The 20,951-nt window shown below is 44.4% G+C and overlaps 1 protein-coding gene across 1 annotated transcript in view; it reads right to left on the bottom strand.

The window, feature by feature from the left end:
- DENND2B (DENN domain containing 2B) overlaps nt 1-20,951 on the bottom strand; it is a 121,265-nt gene that overhangs the window by 46,863 nt on the left and 53,451 nt on the right. Inside the window, exon 2 of the mRNA XM_052652240.1 lies at nt 13,138-13,242. Within this exon, the coding sequence (XP_052508200.1) occupies nt 13,138-13,217 (80 nt within the window). The 5' untranslated portion in view covers nt 13,218-13,242. The remainder of the gene's footprint in view (nt 1-13,137; nt 13,243-20,951) is intronic.

Raw genomic sequence — 20,951 nt, 5'->3', positions numbered from 1 at the left:
ACAACTCTTTCAAAGGTTTCCCTAAAGGAGGAACAAGGAAATGAGGTGGTAATTGGAGGGGAATGTTGGGTACAGAGTGCATGTTTGTATCATGACCAGAATAATCCAGCGGAGAGTGAAACGCTGTTCAAGTAGGGCAAGCGCAGCCCGTGAGAACAGTGAGCAGTGAGCGGGCGTGAAGGGCTAGGGACCTCACGCCTACCTACAGGGTGGGGGGCTTGGACTGAAGAACCCCACTTGTTCTCATTCCCAGGCACCCAGACTTGAGTGTCTTCTCACACAATCTCATTCCTAGGCTGCTTTCTGCACCCTGGCTTTGACTCCTGTATATATTCCCAATTCATTCCTCAGAGGGAAGACAAGGTCAGATCTGTTCTTTCTTCCCTCTCCCTGCAGCATCTGATCCAGCTTCCTCCCCAGACTCAACGATGTACTCAATGCCTAAGACCTCAGATCTTCCCTCCCCGTGCCATCTCCACTGCTACCTGCTGCCTCCTTGATTCAGATCTTACCTTTCACTGGGACTATTAAAATAAGCTCTCAATGTCCCTCTCTGCTTTTGGTCTTAATCCAGTTCCAAGGCCATCCTCCTGCCTCCTGACATCTTTCTAAACTACAAAACTCATCGTGCTTCTAACTCCCCACTCTCTAAGGAATGGAAAGCAAATTCATGGGCATGAATCACAGGGACCGCATGATCCGGTCCCCATGTGTCCTCTATCATCTCATACTGTCTTTTCCTCCAAACAAATCTGCATCTCACACTTAGTCACATCAAACTCCTTGCTTTTCACAACCCTAGGCCTTCACACATTGTCTCCTTTGCTGCGGTGCTGGCTTGTCCACTTACACATCTCTGTGGCTCCTCCGTGGTATCTCTCTTGACACTACCCCCCTCATCCAGGTGGAGATGTGAGACTTGATGCCCCCACTGTGCCTGGAAAAAGTCTGACTTGGGACTTTGTAACATTTTATTGGACTGTACGGTTTCATCACCTGCCTCCCTCACTAGACTATGTACCAGTGAACCTCCTTGAAGGTGGTGACAGTGTCTTGTTAACCCCAATATCCCCAGCTCTTTGCATGGCATCTAGAATTTAGTAGGAATTAATACATCCGTGCTGAATGACTAAATGAACGAATAAAAAAAAATGATTAAAACCTAGGTCTCCTTATGACTCCCCAGGGTATTGTTCACAAATTTCCTCACCTCCCTCTTTGAGGCACATGACCCAAAGAACAACACAGAAATGTACACAAAGCACTTAGTGCAGCCCAGCACGGCTGTCAGTCCCCAAAGCCTTCTCCTGCAAGGCAAAAATCGTACCCTAGGCCAAGAGTCCAGAGACCTGGGTTTTGCTCTTGTCCTGGATCCCTTACTTTCTGGATGTGCTCATGAGCAAAGTCACCTAAATTCTTTGAGCCTCGGGCTCTTTGTCTATAAAACAGTGGGAAACACTTGCTCTGAGCATCCTCACATACTAGCTGTGTGACTAAGGTGATGTAAACTTTAAAAGTGTTTGAACACCAATAACAGTTCCATGAAGACAGAAGAAATATAAAAGAGAAGTAAATACAAAACAGCTAAAGGACACTTAAGACTCTGATCTTACCACCACTTGCTCTTTATGCTAACATCTTGGAGCCTGTTCCCAGGAAGGCAGACACGGTGAAACTGGGCCCTGGTGCCACTGCCCCAGCTGCAGGCGGCCAGCTCTGCTGCTCAGCACAGACATGGCCACCACACTGTGGCCCAGGACTGGCCAAAACCAACATGATGGGAGAGGGACAGATACAAGGAAAGAGAAGAAAGAGGGAGAGGCAAAGGAAATGTAATGGAGGAACATAAGCGCACACACACAAATGTGTAAGACCAGTGAGTAGGACAGAAAGGGCATCAACTAAGGTAGAGAATAAGAAACAAACTTAAAGAGAAAGCAGTGTGTGTGTGTGTGTGTGTGTGTGTGTACATGGACACACATGCACAGGCAGAAAGTGAGAGTTAAAGTGCAAAATACATGCCCTTCCCTCTGGCACTGTTTCACAAGAATATGACCCAGCCCTTGGGTTAGCGACCTGGGCCATTCTCCAGTAACATAGCAGGAAGTATTCATGACAAGGTACACAGTATATATTGTCAAGGTCACCCAGGGACTTTTTGGGAGGGAAGGCTGTCTTTAGCCCTTGATGATAAGACTGTTCTCAACTCAGCATGCTCTGGCCACAGAGCTCCTGAAGTATTAGTATCAGGAAGAGGACCAACTTGGGATAAGTTGGAGAAGGTTCTCGGAGTCTAGGAAATAGCTTCAGAGGTACTGAGATGGGCTGTGGGTACCATGACGTGGTAAACAGCCTCTTGATGAAAGTGAAAGAGGAGAGTGAAAAAGCTGGCTTAAAGCTCAACGTTCACAAAACTAAGATCATGGCATACGGTCCCATCACTTCATGGCAAATAGATGGGGAAACAGTGGAAACAGTGGCAGACTTTATTTTTTTGGCTCCAAAATCACTGCAGATGGTGACTGCAGCCATGAAATTAAAAGTCGCTTACTCCTTGGAAGAAAAGTTATGACCAACCTAGACAGCATATTCAAAAGCAGAGACATTACTTTGCCAACAAAGGTCCATCTAGTCAAGGCTATGGTTTTTCCAGTAGTCATGTATGGATGTGAGAGTTGGACTGTGAAGAAGGCTGAGTGCCGAAGAATTGATGCTTTTGAACTGTGGTGTTGGAGAAGACTCTTGAGAGTCCCTTGGACTGCAAGGAGATCCAACCAGTCCATTCTAAAGGAGATCAGTCCTGGGTGTTCATTGGAAGGACTGATGTTGAAGCTGAAACTCCAATACTTTGCCCACCTGATGGGAAGAACTGACTCATTTGAAAAGACCCTGATATTGGGAAAGATTGAAGTCGGGAGGAGAAGGGGATGACAGAGGATGAGATGGTTGGATGGCATCACCGACTCAATGGACATGAGTCTGAGTAAACTCTGAGAATTGGTGATGAACAGGGAGTCCTGGCGTGCTGCAGTCCATGGGGTCACAAAGAGTCGGACACGACTGAGCAACTGAACTGAACTGAACCATGACGTGAAGGTGAAGGCAGGTGACGGTTACTCAGGGCCCAGCTTCTACTATGCCTAGTACCTACTAAGCAGGTGTCTAACCTGCTCCCAAATGAAAGTGCCTTGGAGTTGGTCAACCACCATCCCAGGCCTGCTCAACTAACGTGGGCCCTGTTGGCTCAGTGGGCAATGGCGTGCTCCCATCACTATGTGACCACTCCAGCTCTGGAGATGGCATGCTCACTGCACTCCCCCAGGACATATTCTGGGGTACTCAGAAGGAGAATAGGGAGGAGGCCTGCCAGAGTCCTATCTCCAAGTCCGGAAGCTTGTTCCCCAGGCCAGAGCAGGGGCTCAGCTCAGTAACTGACATCCCATTCTGGGACAGAAGTCAGAAAGAGGCTGACACTCACATCTTGACCATCCTGCTCACAAAGCAGCTTCATCTCAAATGGCTGGAAGACCTCCAAAGGGTCCAGGACAGCCTCATCCTCCAAGTGGGGCTATACCTGGACCACCATGCACAGAGCCTCCTAAGTCATCCTTGGTTTATTGGGGTAAGCAGAATGGTGAAGTAAAGTCGCTCAGTTGTGTCTGACTCTTTGCAACCCCATGGACTATAGCCCACCAGGCTCCTCCATCCATGGAATTTTCTAGGCCAGAGTACTGGAGTGGGTTGCCATTTCGTTCTTCAGGGGATCTTCCCGACCCAGGGATCAAACCCGGGTCTCCTGCATTGCAGGCAAATGCTTTACCATCTGAGCCACCAGGGAATCCAGTAGCTGAGCACAAACTGAGTCACCTTTCCACCTCCAGGAAGCACATGTATCTGCCTGTCACCTGGCTCATTTCTGCAGAAGCACAAAGAGGAATGGTGAGCTCTCCTCTGGGAGGGAACCAATCCCTAGCCCTCTGTGAAGTAGCAGCACTGAATAGAGAGTATTTACCAGACATAAGCCATCTCTGAGACAAGTGAAAAATGATGCCTTATGGGAACGTCCCTAATGCCCTAGTCTAGCAAAAATGGAACTGCCATATAAAGCAGAACCAGGCACCATCCAAAGCCAAGAGGGAGAAAAATGTAGTTCCAGGAAAACCTGCTAATGATATTTGTGATGGTTTTAAAACACAGTACCCAAATGACATGCCTGCTGTCAAAATGACCCCTAATCCTGAATCTGGGCTCTGAGATTGCTTGACCAGTAGAATATGGTACAGATGAACCTGCACCACTTTTCAGGCCCAGGCCCCAGGAAACCAACAACTTCTGCTTCCAGTCGCCCAGGCTGTGAGGAAGCCCAGGTCACGTGGAGAGGGTGTTCTGACTGACAATCCCAGCTGGGGTCCCAGCAACAGGCAGCATCAACCCCCCAGACGTGTGAGATCAGACGACTCCAGGAGACACCGGCCCCTAGCCACTGGGTCGTCCTAAGCCTTGAAGTCTTTCCAGCTGAGGTTCCAGACATCATGAGCAGCAGCAGACACGCGTGCAGTCTCTGTCTGAAACCAGCCAATCTACAGAGTCTGTGGGCATAATAACATGGCTGTTTGACACTATGAAATCCGCAGTGGTTATGTCCCAATAGACAACGGGCACAAATTTTGGTACCAAGAAGTGGAGCGCTGTTGAAACAAAACCCTGGAACACTGACTGTGGGACTGAGGCATGGCTACTGGGGGTGGTGGTTAAGACAAAATAAAGAAAATGTTAGAAGCTAGAGATAAGGGGACCTCATAATATTGAAAAGTTAGGTAATTCCATCACCTGTGGTAACATGGTAAATAAATGAGATGAACTAGCCAAAGGCATTTCCAGGCAGAGTGCTGAAGGTGCCATTTGACTCCTTCTAACTGTCACTAGAGAACGAGAAAAGAGATGAGCCAAACAAGAACTGTTCAGTTTTCCAGCAAAATTTAAAGGAAACATAAATGACAAAGGGCTTTCAGAGTTAGAACATAAAACTCGTTTCAGTCTCTATCTCTAGGCAATAAAAAATTCTCAAATTAGGAAATGGCTTCCAGACCGCGGTGACAGTTACACTCTGTGTGCGTGTCTGTAAACTCATCAAACCGAAAACTTTAAATTGGATAGTTTATAATACTTTTATTATCCCTCAATAAATCTTCAGAAAAAAATCTAGAGTGGGGCTGCAAGATGCTTTGTCAAGACCTAAAAAATATTTAAAGTGCTGCCTCATTGAATCTTTTTGCGTTTTTTCCTGTGGACCATTTTTAAATTCTTCATTGAATTTGTTAAAATATTGTTTCTTTTTTTTTTTTTTAATGTTTTTGGCTTTTTGGTGGTGAGGCATGTGGGGTCTTAGCTCCCCAATCAGGGACTAAACCCATACTTCCTGCACTGGAAGGTGAAGTTTTAACCACTGGACTGCCCAGGAAGTCCTGGCCTCATTGACTCTTACAGACTAAAGGCCTTCTAAGGATCTTAAGGATGAGCCATGCAGATCCTCTAAATAATAAGGCTTTCGAGACTCTTAAGAACCATTGTCCCATAGCAATCTAACCAGGAAAAATCCACTTTTTCACCTGAGGAGGTACTAAAAGTGCCACTCGGAGACTCTGAACCAAGGGTTCTAAGAATGAATACAGATGGGGAGGGAAATCCTTCTGAGCCAAGTGGTCAGGAAAAGCCCTGCAGGAAATAACATCTGTATCCAGACTGGTAGAACTGTCAGGTTTTATAGGAGCGCAGTGAAGGATAAAAGCAGAAACAAACATCAGGGCTTCTAGGGAAAGCCTTTCCAACCAGGTCAAGTTTGATGGTGTCATAGATGACAGTAGTTTCTGAGCAGGGAGAGCCCAGTTGTGTTTACAGGGAGATGAATGTGGTGGTAAATAAAATAACAGAAGGAGCAGGAGAGCTAGGCGTGCATTCTTCCCCTTAGCTTTGTATCCTTGAGGAGTACCTCCTCTTTATGGGTTTGTTGCCCAAACTGTCAAACAAGTGGCTGAGACCAAATGAGCTCTAAGGTTCCTTTTCTTCTCTCTTTCTCAGAGTCAGTGGACTAAATGGAAAGGGAATCCAAAGTTAACAAGACCTGCACTGGTCACCCACTTGTTTGATAGTTTGGGAAGCAGACACAGAGAAGCGGAGGTACTCCCCAAGGATACAAAACTAATAGGGGCAAGAACGCACACTTAGCTCTCCCACTCGTACTGTGGGTGTGTGTGTGCTAAGTTGCTTCGGTCAGGTCTGACTCTTTACGGCCCTATGGACCGCAGGTTGCCAGGTTGCTCTGTCCATGGGATTCTCCAGGCAAGAATACTGGAGTGCGTTCCCATGCCCTCCTCCGTGGGATCTTCCTGACCCAGGGATTGAACTCAAGTCTCTTATGTCTCCTGCATTTGTAGGCAGGTTCTTTACCACTAGCACCACCGGGGAAGCCCTATTCAGTTTAGTTCAGTCACTCAGTCGTGTCCGACTCTTTGCAACCCCATGGACTGCAGCACGCCAGGCCTCCATGTCCATCACCAATTCCTGGAGCTGACTCAAACTCATGTCCATCAAGTCAGTAATGCCATCCAACCATCTCATCCTCTGTCATCCCCTTCTCCTCCTGCCTTCAATCTTTCCCAGCATCAGGGTCTTTTCAAATGAGTCAGTTCTTCTCATTAGGTGGCTAAAGTGTTGGAGTTTCAGCTTCAGCATCAGTCCTTCCAATGAATATTCAGGACTGATTTCTTTTAGGATGGACTGGTTGGATTTCCTTGCAGCTCAAGGGACTCTCAAGAGTCTTCCCCAGTACCACAGTTCAAAAACGTCAATTCTTCAGTGCTCAGATTTCTTTATAGTCCAACTCTCACATCCACACATGACTACTGGAAAAACCAAAGCTTTGACTAGACAGACCTTTGTTGGCAAAGTAATGTGTCTGCTTTTTAATATGCTAAGTTGATCATAACTTTTCTTCCAAGGAGCAAGTTTATTTTAATTTCATGGCTATAGTCACCATCTGCAATGATCTTGGAGCCCCCCAAAAATAAAGTCTCTCACTGTTTCCATTGTTTCCCCATCTATTTGCCATGAAGTGATGGGACCAGATACCACGATCTTCGTTTTCTGAATGTTGAGTTTTAAGCCGACTTTTTCACTCTCCTCTTTCACTTTCATCAAGAGGCTCTTTAGTTCTTCACTTTCTGCCATAAGTGTGATGTCATCTGCATATCTGAGGTTATTGATATTTCTCCCAACAATCTTGATTCCAGCTTGTGCTTCATCCAGCCTGGCATTTCACATGTACTCTGCATATAAGTTAAATAAGCAGGGTGACAATATACAGCCTTGACATACTCCTTTCCTGATTTGGAACCAGTCTGTTGTTTCATGTTCAGTTCTAACTGTTGCTTCTTGACCTGCATACAGAGGCAGGTCAGGTAGTCTGGTATTCCCATCTCTTTCAGAATTTTCCACAGTTTGTTGTGATCCACACAGTCGAAGGCTTTGGCATAGTCAATGAAGCAGAAGTAGATGTTTTTCTGGAACTCTTGCTTTTTCAATGATCCAACAGATGTTGCCGATTTGATCTCTGGTTTCTCTGCCTTTTCTAAATCTAGCTTAAACCTCTGGTTCACACACTGTTGAAGCCTGGCTTGGAGAATTTTGAGCATTACTCTGTCAGCATGTGAGATGAGTGCAATTGTGTGGTAGTTTGAACATTCTTTGGCATTGCCTTTCTTTGGGACTGGAATGAAAACTGACTTTTCCAGTCCCATGGCCACTGCTGAGTTTTCCAAACTTGCTGGCATATTGAGTGCAGCACTTTCATAGCATTATCTTTTAGGATTTGAAATAGCTCAACTGGAATTCCATCACATCCACTAGCTTTGTTCATAGTGATGCTTCCTAAGGCCCACTTGACTTCACACTCCAGGATGTCTGGCTCTAGGTGAGTGATCACACCATTGTGGTTATCTGGATCGTGAAGATCTTTTTTGCATAGTTCTTCTCTGTATTCTTGCCACCTCTTAATATCTTCTGCTTCTGTTAGTTCCATACCATTTCTGTCCTTTATTGTGCTCATCTTTGCATGAAATGTTCCCTTGTATCTCTAATTTTCTTGAAGAGATCTCTAGTCTTTCCCATTCTATTGTTTTCCTCTTATTTCTTTGCACTGATCACTGAGGAAGGCTTTCTTATCTCTCCTTGCTATTCTTTGAAACTCTGCATTCAAATGGGTATATCTTTCCTTTGGAGCTTTGCCTTTCACTTCTCTTCTTTTCACAGCTATTTGTAAGGCCTCCTCAGACAACCATTTTGCCTTTTTGCATTTCTTTTTCTTGAGAATGGTCTTGATCACTGCCTCCTGTATAATGTCACAAACCTCCATCCATAGTTCTTCAGGCACTCTGTCTATCAGAACTGATTCCTTGAATCTATTTGTCACTTCTACTGAATAATCATAAGGGATTTGATTTAGGTCATACCTGAATGGTCTAGTGGTTTTCCCCACTTTCTTCGATTTAAGTCTGAATTTGGCAATAAGGAGTTCACGATCTGAGCTATAGTCAGCTCCAAGTCTTGGTTTTGCTGACTGTATAGAGCTTCTCCATCTTTGGCTGCAAAGACTATAATCAATCTGATTTCGGTACTGACCATTTGGTGATGTCCATGTGTAGAGTCTTCTCTTGTGTTGTTAGAAGAGGGTGTTTGTTACGATCAGTGCGTTCTCTTGGCAAAACTGTTAGCCTTTGCCCTGCTTCATTCTCTACTCCAAGGCCAAATCTGCCCATTATTCCAGGTGTTTCTTGACTTCCTACTTTTGCATTCCAATCCCCTATAATGAAAAGGACATCTTTTTTGGGTGTTAGTTCTAGAAGGTCTTGTAGGTCTTCATAGAATTGTTTAACTTCAACTTCTTCAGCATTACTGATTGGGACACAGACTTGGATTACTGTGATATTGAATGGTTTGCCTTGGAAACAGAGATCATTCTGTCATTTTTAAGACTGCATCCAAGTACTGCATTTCAGACTCTTTTGTTGACTATGATGGCTACTCCATTTCTTCTAAGGGATTCCTGCCCACAGTAGTAGATATAATGATCATCTGAGTTAAATTCACCCATTCCAGTCCATTTTAGCTTGCTGATTCCCAGCATGTCAATGTTCACTCCTACCATCTCCTGTTTGACCATTTCCAATTTGCCTTGATTCATGGACCTAACATTCCAGGTTCCTATGCAATATTGCTCTTTACAGCATCAGACTTTACTTTCATCACCAGTCACATCCACAATTGCGTGTTGTTTTGCTTTGGCTCCATCTCTTCATTCTTCCTGGAGTTATTTCTCCACTGGTCTCCAGTAGGATACTGGGCACCTACCAGCCTGGGGAGTGGGAAGCCCTATTACTCGGCCATAAAAGGAATGCATTTGACTCAGTTCTAATAAGGTAGATGAACCTAGAGCCTACTCTACAGAGTGACGTTAAGTCAGAAAGAGAAAAACAAATATCGTATATTAACACATATATATATGGAATCTAGAAAGATGGTACAGATGAACCTATGTGCAGGGCAGCAGTGGAGACACAGACACAGAGAGCACACTTGTGGACACAGAGGGTAGGAGAGGGTGGGACGAATTGAGAGAGTAGCATTGAAACATACATATCACCACATGTAAAATTAGATAAGCAGTGGCAATTTGCTATATGACGTAGGGAGCTCAAATCCAGTGCTCTGTGATGACCTAGGGGGTGGAATAGGGTGGGGTGTGGGAGGGAATTTCAAGAAGTAGGTGGACATACGTATACCTATGGCTGATTTGTGTTGATATAGGCAGAAATCAACACAATGATGTAAAACAATTATAAATAAATTTTTAAAAACTAAGTTAATAAGACCTATTATAAAAGAACTACAAGGACTCAAATAGCACGTAGCCTATGCTCTATGAGGCTGATCTCACAGCCATCTAGACAACTGGTCAACAAACAGTCTTCTGGATACCGGGTATCGTTCCAGGCTTGGAAAAGACAGAAAAAAGTCAAAGTCCTTGACCCCAAGAAATCTATACTTCTATAGTCACCCAGGTTTCCCACACATACATCCAGAGGCGAGGTTCCTAAAAGACAATACCAATAGCTTGTATTTTTAAGTCACAATGACCTGCACACTGGAGTTTCACAGTAAAGAAGCTGTTGAGGAAATCAGCAGGCGTGACAAGTCTTCTGAGAACAGCCCCTGCTGCCTCAGGGGGGGTTTACAAGTCTTACAGCACAAGTGAAATCTCCTGAGAGCACCAAGTGGCAAAGTTTACCCCATCGAGACGGCTGAACTAGCTCTCAATACAACGGCTTTTTGTTTTCAAGTCACTGAGCTGCTTCTAGTCTCACCCAGGTCATCAGTACCAACATCATAAAGCCTGACCTCTAGAATTCAGAGGAGCTTTGAGAATCTCACCTCCCACCCCCAGAAATGGATGCAGCCAAATCTAAATAAGCTGGAGGGGGAGCAGCCCGTGGGAAGGGAAAACAGCTAAGGGTGAAGCATCACGCCCCTCTGGCCTCACTAACAAAGAGAAAGGGAAGCTTGCTTCAGGAGACCCAAACATAGTAAAGAACAGAACTCTGGTGGTCAAATGAAAGGTTGATTTCCTCCTCCTACATATCTTACCAAATCAAGAATGGGCTATAAAGGAAAAGGGAGATAATAAACAAAACACCCATAAAAAGCTAATAATGCAATGGAATCTAGGATCTTTAACCCAAACTAGCTCAGTGGTGGCACCAGGTGAGGTCTTATTCAAATTAAGGATAGAGCCTTGAAAATACCTATCTCGGCACTTCCTTAGGGTACCATCTGCCCTTCCCCACCAGTTTTCCATGCCCCAAGGTACCCCTGCCCCCAAAGTTAGATACAAAGGCTTCTCCATATCATCAGGTTCCTTTGCCTCCATGTGGATGATGTGGACAGAGATCCCTAAAGCCGCCAGGGCTCCCAGGCCCCAGCACCCCTGCACTCCCCAACCGGTCACACCTGGGAGTCTTTTCTCACTGGCACTCCTGAATGGGCAATGGTTAAAGGGCCCCAGGTCCCAGGCAAATGTCTATTAGAAGGCCCGACTAAAAAATCAGGGTGCCAACGTCATCGATCCAAACTGTAAATACCTTGAAAAAAAGAAAATGGATCCTTCCTTTGTGTCCCTCACACAAAGTGTCCACCACAGAGCCTAGCACCTAGAAGGAGAGCCCTCAGGGTTGCCTGGCAAATTCCTAGATGAACTGCTGACTTACTGCCCTACTCGGCCCAAAGAACAGCCCCAGATGCGACTGCGGGTGGAGGCAGCCACCAGATGACACCGCCAGATGACAACTGTGATGTAAGACCTGCAGCCCAGCAGTAGCCTCTGAGACAAGGCCTGTGACTCCACGCCAAAACCCGAGGAAAGTAGGGAGGGAAGTGGAAATGCGGCAGGAAGGAAGGGAAGTGAAGACTGAGAAGGGAGAAAGGCTTTTTTTAGGCACATCAGAGACTCAGATATTTACAAGTACCATCCATCATGTTACGACAGCAAGCATGCTGAGAAGCTAAAGGAAGAGGGATTTCTAAAAATGTATGAAACATGTAGGGCTGTACTCCAAATAGAAACTAGGGTGCCTGTCAGCAGTTCTGATTCAGCTTTGTGACTTTATGTAAACAATGCCTCTCCCATCCCACCCACCCACGAAGCGGAAATCAGAAGAAGAAACAAATACTTAAAGGAGCTGAGGGCTGCTGGGTACGGTAATTTCTAATTCAGGTTCTAAGTATACTATTTCTTTTAACTTAAGAATAAAACAGTAAAATCACAAATAATGCTTCTTTCACCCCTACAGTCTCATATAAAAAAGACGGGGACCTTCGCTGCCAGTCTCCACCTGCCAACTCACATTCACACTGCAGAGGAGGAAATGCCCCCTGACTGGCCAGAGCCCGCCAAGTTGTTCCCAAGATCACGGGGGACAAAGAGTCTAGGACCCAGGTCTGTTTCTGCCTTAGCCACCAACATGCCCTGGGAGAGTTCGGTTTTTCTATCAGCTTTACCCACGAGGTTGCTGGTCCCTGCCATCCTCAGCCTCACCCCGTTCAGGGAGGCAAGTACGCCAGCAACTGTAGTCCAGGTTAGAGAGAGTGGGTGGGCAGAGGGTCTCCTTACTGCTCTTGTTGCTACAGAGCAGATAGTCAATTTGTCTATCTGAGCCCCAAACGCTTACGTAGTTAACGTGTCAGAACCAAACAGTTTCCATTTAGTTGGTACAGTCCATCCAGACCATTTCCACTGGGACCAAACTCTGCACGTACGGTGTACAGAATTCCTCTTGCCTCCTTCAACTCCAGCCACTCCCCAGGGCTACAGCCTGTGCCCCTCTCTACTAACCACACCTGGATTCCAGCTCTGAAGGAACCAAACATCTACCACAACCTCTGGGTAGACGTGAGTATGTGCCACTCCACCGGACTCAGTCTGGCGCTGCACAGTCCCGCCCTCCAGGAGGCCACGAGCCCGATCCCCATCTAAGAGGAGCATCCTTCTCACAGCTACCCATTCCAGCAGCTGAGGTTCCAAAGCCAAACCCATCCAGCTGAGATTCAGATGAAGGGGCTATGAAAGGTATGTGGCTTTAGTAAAAGAAGTTCTTCAAGGAAATCAGCATCTAGCCTAGGCCAAGACCTGAGAAGCCCTGGTGACAGTTGTACCTTTAATTGCCAGCTCTGGAAGCTTCTATCCCATTGCAGAGACAGAGCTAATATTTAATAAGTTTTTTTTTTTTTCCTAGGCACTATGCTAAGCACTGACATTATCATCTCATTTAATCCTCAAGGAAACTCTGAGAGACAGAGTACTATTATTATTTTATAGATGAGGAAGCAAAATTCTAAAATGCCCTGAGATCTCACTGTTCGGTCAGTGGTTAAAGTTTGGCCCAGATGATTCACCTGGATGACTGTCAGAATCATGAGGATAACCACACGCACTTGGCAGCAGTCCTGTCCAGGACACAGGGCGTTAGGTGTCCTTTGATTCTACCCTCCACTGAGCTCCACTTCCCCAGGCAGTGTTCCCCGACTCACCTGCTCAGAGTCCCCCGAGGGGCCTTAGTGCCTCCAGCTCCGTGGGTGATGCTGGAATTCTTGTTGGCAGTCATGGTCATTTCTGCTCTCTGCAAACACAGAGCCCTGCGAAGAAGACAAGACCAATCAGCCAAGTTTCCATGGGTAGCCCAAAGCACCTCAAACATTCCCAGACGACCTCCAGAACTGCCAGCAGGGTTTCTGTGGTGGGAGCGGGAACCACTTTCCCACATATATTTAATTTCATCTGTTACAGCTTGTGGGCCTCAAAGCTTCCCTGATCTGGGTTGGGGAAAAGTCTGTGAGCTAACAAATAACTTCTCACTTCACAGAAAATGATTTTTAAAACTCCATTCCTATCCAGCTTCTTCTCGTTACTGAAGTTAGAGTTTCCCAACTTTCTGGCATGCCATACAGCCCTTATGAATTTTACCATATTTGTATATTTCCTGAACAATCATTTATTCAGTATTTTTCTTGAATCAACTTGAAACTGATGAACTGGTCTTAACTCCATTCTAAACAATTAACCACTGACAAATATTTACTGAGTACCAATTTCCTGGACACTGCCATCAGCAAAGAATAAACCCAAGTCTCTGCTCTCAGGGAGCTACATCCTAGCAGAGGGAAACAGACAATAAGCAGCCACATCTCACATGTGTGATATGTAAGTGTATGCTTGTGTGTAATATGTATAGTGGTAAGTGGTAGGAAGGAAAAATGAAGCAAGGTAGAGGAAAAGGAAAGAAGATGTGCCATTTTAAACAGGATGTTCAGGGAAGAACATCCTAATAAAGTGACACCTGAGTCAACACCATAAAATTATGAGCTATCATATTTTTAACACCCATTAAAATAAAATTAATATGCTTTAAAGTATTTAAGTACTACAAAGTGAAAAATGTTGTATATGTACCATATACAATTAGCTAATATCATATAAAGTTGTTTTATGCTAAAATAATGAAGAAAAAGGTTAAAACTTAAGGGTACATCCAGACGGGAAAAGAAAAAGTAAAATTATCTCATATTTGCAGATGATACAATCATGCTTGTAGAAAATCATAACATTTCCACTAAAACACCGTTAAACTAATATATAATATCAAGCATGCTTGTAGGATATAAGGTAATACTTAAAGAATCAATTTCTTTCTACACACTAGCAATGAACAATCTAAATACAAAATCAAGAAAAACAATTCCATTAATAATGGCAGCTTTCCAGGTGGTGCTAGTCATAAAGAACCCACCTACCAATGCAAGGCTTCCCTGGTGGCTCAGAGGTTAAAGCATCTGCCTGCAATGCTGGAGACCAGAGTTCGATCCCTGGGTTGGGAAGATCCCCTCGAGAAGGAAGTGGCAACCCACTCCAGTACTCTTGCCTGGAGAATTCCCATGGATGGAGGAGCCTGGTGGGCTACAGTCCTCGGGGTCACAAAGAGTCGGACTGAGCAACTTCACTCTAGTCTGATGGGCTATGTTCCTAGGTTATTTCACACCTTCTCCTCTCTTCTGTCTCTAACATTGCCTTCTCAGATGATGGCCTTGCTTTCATACTTTATTCATGAAATAATCAGAACATTCACTACTCCTACTACGTCTACCCTCTTTCCAGCATTTCTATGCATATATTTCGGACACAACTGAGTGACTTCACTTTCACTTTTCACTTTACCAATGCAAGTAGACATAAGAGATGCGAGTTAAATCTCTGGGTCAGAAAGATCCCCTGAAGAAGGGCATGGCAAACCACTCCAGTATTCTTGCCTGGAGAATCCCATGGACAGAGAAACCTGGCAGGCTACAGTCCATGGGGTCACAAAGAGTCAGACACAACTGAAGCAACTTAGTATGCGGCACAATAATAGCAGCAAAAAGACTAAAATACTTAGGAAGAGATTTAACAACAGAAGTGCAAGACTTATACACTGCAAACTGCAAAACATCATTGACAGAAAGTAAAGAAGACATAAATAAATAGAAAGACATCCCATGTTCACAATCAGAAAACTCAAAGTTGTTAAGATGGCAGTATTCCCCAAATTGATCTACAGATTGAATCGAATATCCATCAACTGCAGAAAGTGACACTGATTCTAAAATTTTATGGCAGTGCCAGGGACCTAGAGCAGTCAAAAGAACCATGGAAATGAAGAATAAACTTAAAAGACTCGGATTTCCCAATTTCAAAATACTACAAAGCCGTAATAATCAAGACAGTGTACACAGATATAAGAATAGAAATAGAAATCAACAGAATAGAATTGAGAAATAAACTCATACACTAATGGTCAGCTGATTTCAACAAGGATGATAATAAGATAATTGAACAGGGGAAGAAGAGTCTTTTCAACAAACGATGCTCAGACAACTATGTATTTGTATGTTAAGAATAAAGTAGGACACTTACCCTGATACTATACAAAAAAAAAAAAAGTAAAAATGGATCAAGAGCTAAATTTAAGAATTAAAAGGAAAACCTGGAAGAAAACACAGAGGTAAATCTTTGTAACACTGGATTAGGCAAAGGTTTCTTAGGTATGACACCAAAAAGCACAAGCAACAAAAAGAAAAAAAGATAGAAATGATATTAAATTTAAAATTTCATGCTATAAAAATATAAGAGAGTAGAAAGACGCCCACAGAATGGGAGAATTATCTGCAAATGATATATATTGGCTAAGCTACTTGTATCTAGAATATATAAAGAACTCTTACAACTCAAAAATAAAAAAGACACATAATCCAATTTAAAAGTATGCAAAGGATTTAAACAGACATTTCTCCAAAGATATAAAATTGGCTAATAAACACATGAAGCAAAGCTCAACATCATTAGTCATTAGGGAAATACAAAGTAAAACCACAATAAGGTATTGGGTTGGCCAAACAGTTCATTCAGGTTTTTTGTAACATCTTATGGGAAACCCCAAATGAACCTCTTGGTCAACCCAATATTACTTCACACCACCAGGATGACTATAATAAAAAAGACAGATAAAAACAAGCATTAGTTAGACTGTGAGATTGTGGAGAAATTAGAACCTTCATTCACTGCTGGTGGGAATGTAAAATTGTGCTGCCACTTTGGAAAACAGTTGGCAGTTCCTCAAAAAGAGATATATAGTTACCACATGACCCAGCATGACTCAATCCTGGATATATAGCCATGAGAAAGGAAATCATGTCCACACAAATACTTGTACTAATGTTCATAAAAACCAAAAAGTGGAAATCCAAATGTCCATCAGTGGATGATTGCATTGGCAAATGTGGGACTTTCCTATGGTCCAGTAGTTAAGACTCCAAGCTACCAATACAGGGGGCAGGGGTTCCATCCCTGGTGGGGGAAATAAGACCCTACATGCCACATGGAGTGGCCAGAAAATTCTTTTTAATGCGGTATATCCAGAAAATGGAACATTATTCAGACATAAAAAGATACATTCTTCATGGATGAACCCTGATGCCAGTTTTATGAAATGTCCAGAATAGACAAGTCTACAGAGATATAAAATTAGTGGTGGCTCAGGGTTGGGTTTAGGGTGGCAGAATGGGGAGTACTCCTATGAATATGGTGTCTCTTTTGGGGTAGGAAAAAAAGTTCTGGAATTAGATAGTGGTGATGGTTATATAACTCTACAAATACATAAAAAACAAATGAACTGTACACTTTACAGGGGTGCATATTATAGCATGTAAATTACATCTCAATGTAGGTGTTTAAAAAAACTTAAAAATTTTTAAGTGCCTTGGAGAGTGGACGTGACACAGCAATAATTGATGTACCAAATATATTTTCAGTATGAATGTGCACTCTGTTCTGGGCTAACATCACCTTCAGGGAAAAGTTGAAAGTGAATAGAAACAACAGTTCTCTCACTCTGATTCGCATTCTCATCACACTGACAAAAATGAAGCATCTTTGGATATGAAAGTTAAACATTCAGGCTTCAGCAGTACGTGAACCATGAACTTCCAGATGTTCAAGCTGGTTTTAGAAAAGGCAGAGGAACCAGAGATCAAATTGCCAACATCCGCTGGATCATGGAAAAAGCAAGGGAGTTCCAGAAAAACATCTATTTCTTCTTTATTGACTATGCCAAAGCCTTTGACTGTGTGGATCACAATAAACTGTGGAAAGTTCTGAAAGAGATAGGAATACCAGACTACCTGACCTGCCTCTTGAGAAACCTGTATGCAGGTCAGGAAGCAACAGTTAGAGGTGGACATGGAACAACAGACTGGTTCCAAATAGGAAAAGGAGCACGTCGAGGCTGTATATTGTCATGCTGCTTATTTAACTTATATGCAGAGTACATCCTGAGAAACGCTGGGCTGGAAGAAGCACAAGCTGGAATCAAGATTGCCGGGAGAAATATCAATAACCTCAGATATGCAGATGACACCACCCTTATGGCAGAAAGTGAAGAGGAACTAAAAAGCCTCTTGATGAAAGTGAAAGAGAAGAGCAAAAAAGTTGGCTTAAAGCTCAACATTCAGAAAACGAAGATCATGGCATCTGGTCCCATCACTTCACAGGAAATAGATCGGGAAACAGTGGAAACAGTGTCAGACTTTATTTTGGGGGGCTCCAAAATCACTGCAAATGGTGACTGCAGCCATGAAATTAAAAGACGCTTACTCTTTGGAAGGAAAGTTATGACCAACCTAGATAGCATATTCAAAAGCAGAGACATTACTTTGCTGACTAAGGTCCGTCTAGTCAAGGCTATCGTTTTTCCAGTAGTCATGTATGGATGTGAGAGTTGGACTGTGAAGAAGGCTGAGTGCCGAAGAATTGATGCTTTTGAACTGTGGTGTTGGAGAAGACTCTTGAGAGTCCCTTGGACTGCAAGGAGATCCAACCAGTCCATTCTAAAGGAGATCAGTCCTGGGTGTTCTTTGGAAGGCATGATGCTAAAGCTGAAACTCCAGTACTTTGGCCACCTCATGTGAAGAGTTGACTCATTGGAAAAGACTCTGATGCTGGGAGGGATTGGGGGCAGGAGGAGAAGGGGACGACAGAGGATGAGATGGCTGGATGGCATCACTGACTCAATGGACATGAGTCTGAGTGAACTCCGGGAGTTGGTGATGGACAGGGAGGCCTGGTGTGCTGTGATTCATGGGGTCGCAAAGAGTCGGACATGACTGAGCGACTGAACTGAACTGAACTGAATGACCTTAATCCTGGAGAGTATCTTATTCATTACCTTGGTGCAAATAAGTGATTGGTCTCAATGATAAAAACAAGCCAAACCCACATCCTTGATATCATTTATAATTCTTTCCTAGTTTCAACAAGAAATGCACTGCCTTCACATAAGCTCTCATGGCTGTTGTTCTGGTGATGATGGTAGTGAGTGAAGTGGGAATTAGAAAGGGAGGAAGTAGCTGTAGGTGACAGCGGTGAAACATCCCTCCCACAGTGAATACTACAGAGGCTTTCAGAAAAAGGAAAACCCCGAGCCTCACTTTTATCCTTCATGCACACTGGCGCTCAAGAGATGTCCTTTACCTGTCCCAGCCCAGGGCCAAGTTAAGAGCTTGGTGGATGGCTCTGTGTGTTAAACAGAAAGAAGGGAAAGGAGAGGCAACCCCTGGAAGCTTTCTCAGGCCAGTTCTCGGGGTCCTCAGGGAACACAGTGAAGCAAGGAATCAACCCGCTAAGCATCAGCTTTCAACTGTCCCCATGGTAACGACGGCCACAATAATCATCAGAACCCATCATACCAGCGCCGGACATGCTCTACCAGCTTCAGGGCAGGCCCTCAAGGGGAGGCCAGAAGGTTTGTGGAAAGAATAGAAACTGAAATACATTAAAAGAACATGATGAAAAATATATTCTTTCCTTCCCTGAATTTCTGATCTAAGAAGGGTGGACCCACTGCTCTGAAAAGCTGTAACAGGAAAACCAAGCGCCAACTAGAAAAAGGGGAAAATGTAGATAACCATGGTATTTGCTGGAGCTAAAAGGAAAAATGCTATGAAGATGCACCCAAGAAAGGAGTGGATGAAAACTGCCACCAGACCCGTGGCAGTGCCCCTTGGCCACATGCCTGCAGAAGCACAGCTGCTGCTCCCAGCAGTGGCCCAGCAGGTGAGGCATCGTGGGCAGGCACCACTGAGAGAAAACCCGGCAGGGCCCACTCAGGCAGAGGTGCCTGCTCACGGTGCTCCCGCCACCTGCTCTCTCCAGCCAAGTCTCTCAGGCTCAGGGAATAATCCAGCGGCTTGAGAAGCTGAGGATCAGGCTAACCCTTTACACGTGAAGCGCAGACTTGAACACTCTGTGTGGCTGGCTTCCTGGGGCCTCCCGCCGAGGCCCTGAGAGCCAGCCCAGACTCCTATCGACACTCTCTGCCTGACTCCTTTGGCTGGTCTGGGTGCAAGGAGAGAAGACACTCCCAAGCAAATGAAACACCCACTGGGAATAAGAGCAGAGAAGCCAGGGGGATGAGAGGCTGTTTCACTAAAATTCAGCCAAAAACTACATGTTTGGAAAATGAAATTGTTCAAGTAGGATCTACCACCAATCCCGAATTGCTCAAAAACCCAGCTCTGACAAGTTATAGACAACCATCTGAAGAGCTACAACCCAAAGACGGGAACACAACAAGGCTCCACTGGAACTTCTCTACAGTCTCTGCCCTGAGACAGAAATCACAGTCCTGGGATCTCAAGGTGTAGTGGGAAGAACACCTGACTCGGAGTATAGCTAATGCTAGTCAAGGGTCACTGCACACCTGAGTTTTGAAGACTCAACTTTCTCACCGTAAGAGCAATAATAATAACATGATCTACCTCATATAATTGTAATTCAGACACAGTGAACCTTGATAAATCACTTTTCTTCCAGATCATGCTTCTCTGGGTATTTGGAAGTCGCTTTCTCCATTCCCAAGCTTTTCAGATTCCCCGATACTGCCACTCAATCCAGTGACTCAACGCCAGGCACTGTGCAAGGTACTAGGATATAAAAATGGGGGCTTCCCTGGTGGTTCAGTGGCTAAGACTCCAAGTCCCCAAGCAGGGGGCCTGGTTCAATCCCTGGTCAGGGAACTAGACCCCACACACCACGACTGAGAGTTTGCACGCCGCAACTAAGACCCAGCACAGCCAAATTAGGAAATATTAAATTTTTTAATAAACAAATAAAAACGAACAGATACAATCCTTACCCTGGAGGAGCTAACTGTAAAGGGAGAAAAGCGAAGGAAAAAGTGGACTCCAGGAAGGCCTTATAGAGAGGTGACATTTGAAAGTAAGCCTTAGCTTATTTGTGACCTAAAAAAAAAGATGCATTTATTATGAAAGGTGCTGCTAGATTCTTTATAGAATAGCTAAATTTAAAAGCATTTTAAAGGATTAAATAATTTAATCCCTGTGGCAACTCTACAAAGTGGGTGCTATTATTATTTACATGTTACCAAGGAAACCAATGGAGAAGGAAATGGCAACCCACTCCAAAGTTCTTGCCTGGAGAATCCCATGGACAGAGGTCCATGGGGTCACAAGAGTCGGTCAAGACTCAGTGACTAAACCACCACCACCACCAAGGAAACCAAGATACACAGCAGTTAAATCGCTCGTCCCACGTCACACAGCTAGGAAGTGGCAAGGCGGGAGTTGGAGCCCAGGTGGCCTGTACCAGCATCACAGCTCTGAGGCAGGTCTATGCATGACCTCCACCCATCTTCTAGTTCAGCTCTTACCATTCTGTGAAACAGTGGTAACTTTCCAATCAGGAAATGCAGGTCACTCACCCAGTGAAGGAACAGGGCAGGAACGCTGACTCAGCTCTG

Source organism: Budorcas taxicolor, chromosome 15 (genome assembly GCF_023091745.1).
Source record: "Budorcas taxicolor isolate Tak-1 chromosome 15, Takin1.1, whole genome shotgun sequence".
NCBI lineage: Eukaryota > Metazoa > Chordata > Mammalia > Artiodactyla > Bovidae > Budorcas > Budorcas taxicolor.
This window is presented reverse-complemented; position numbering and strand designations above follow the sequence as displayed.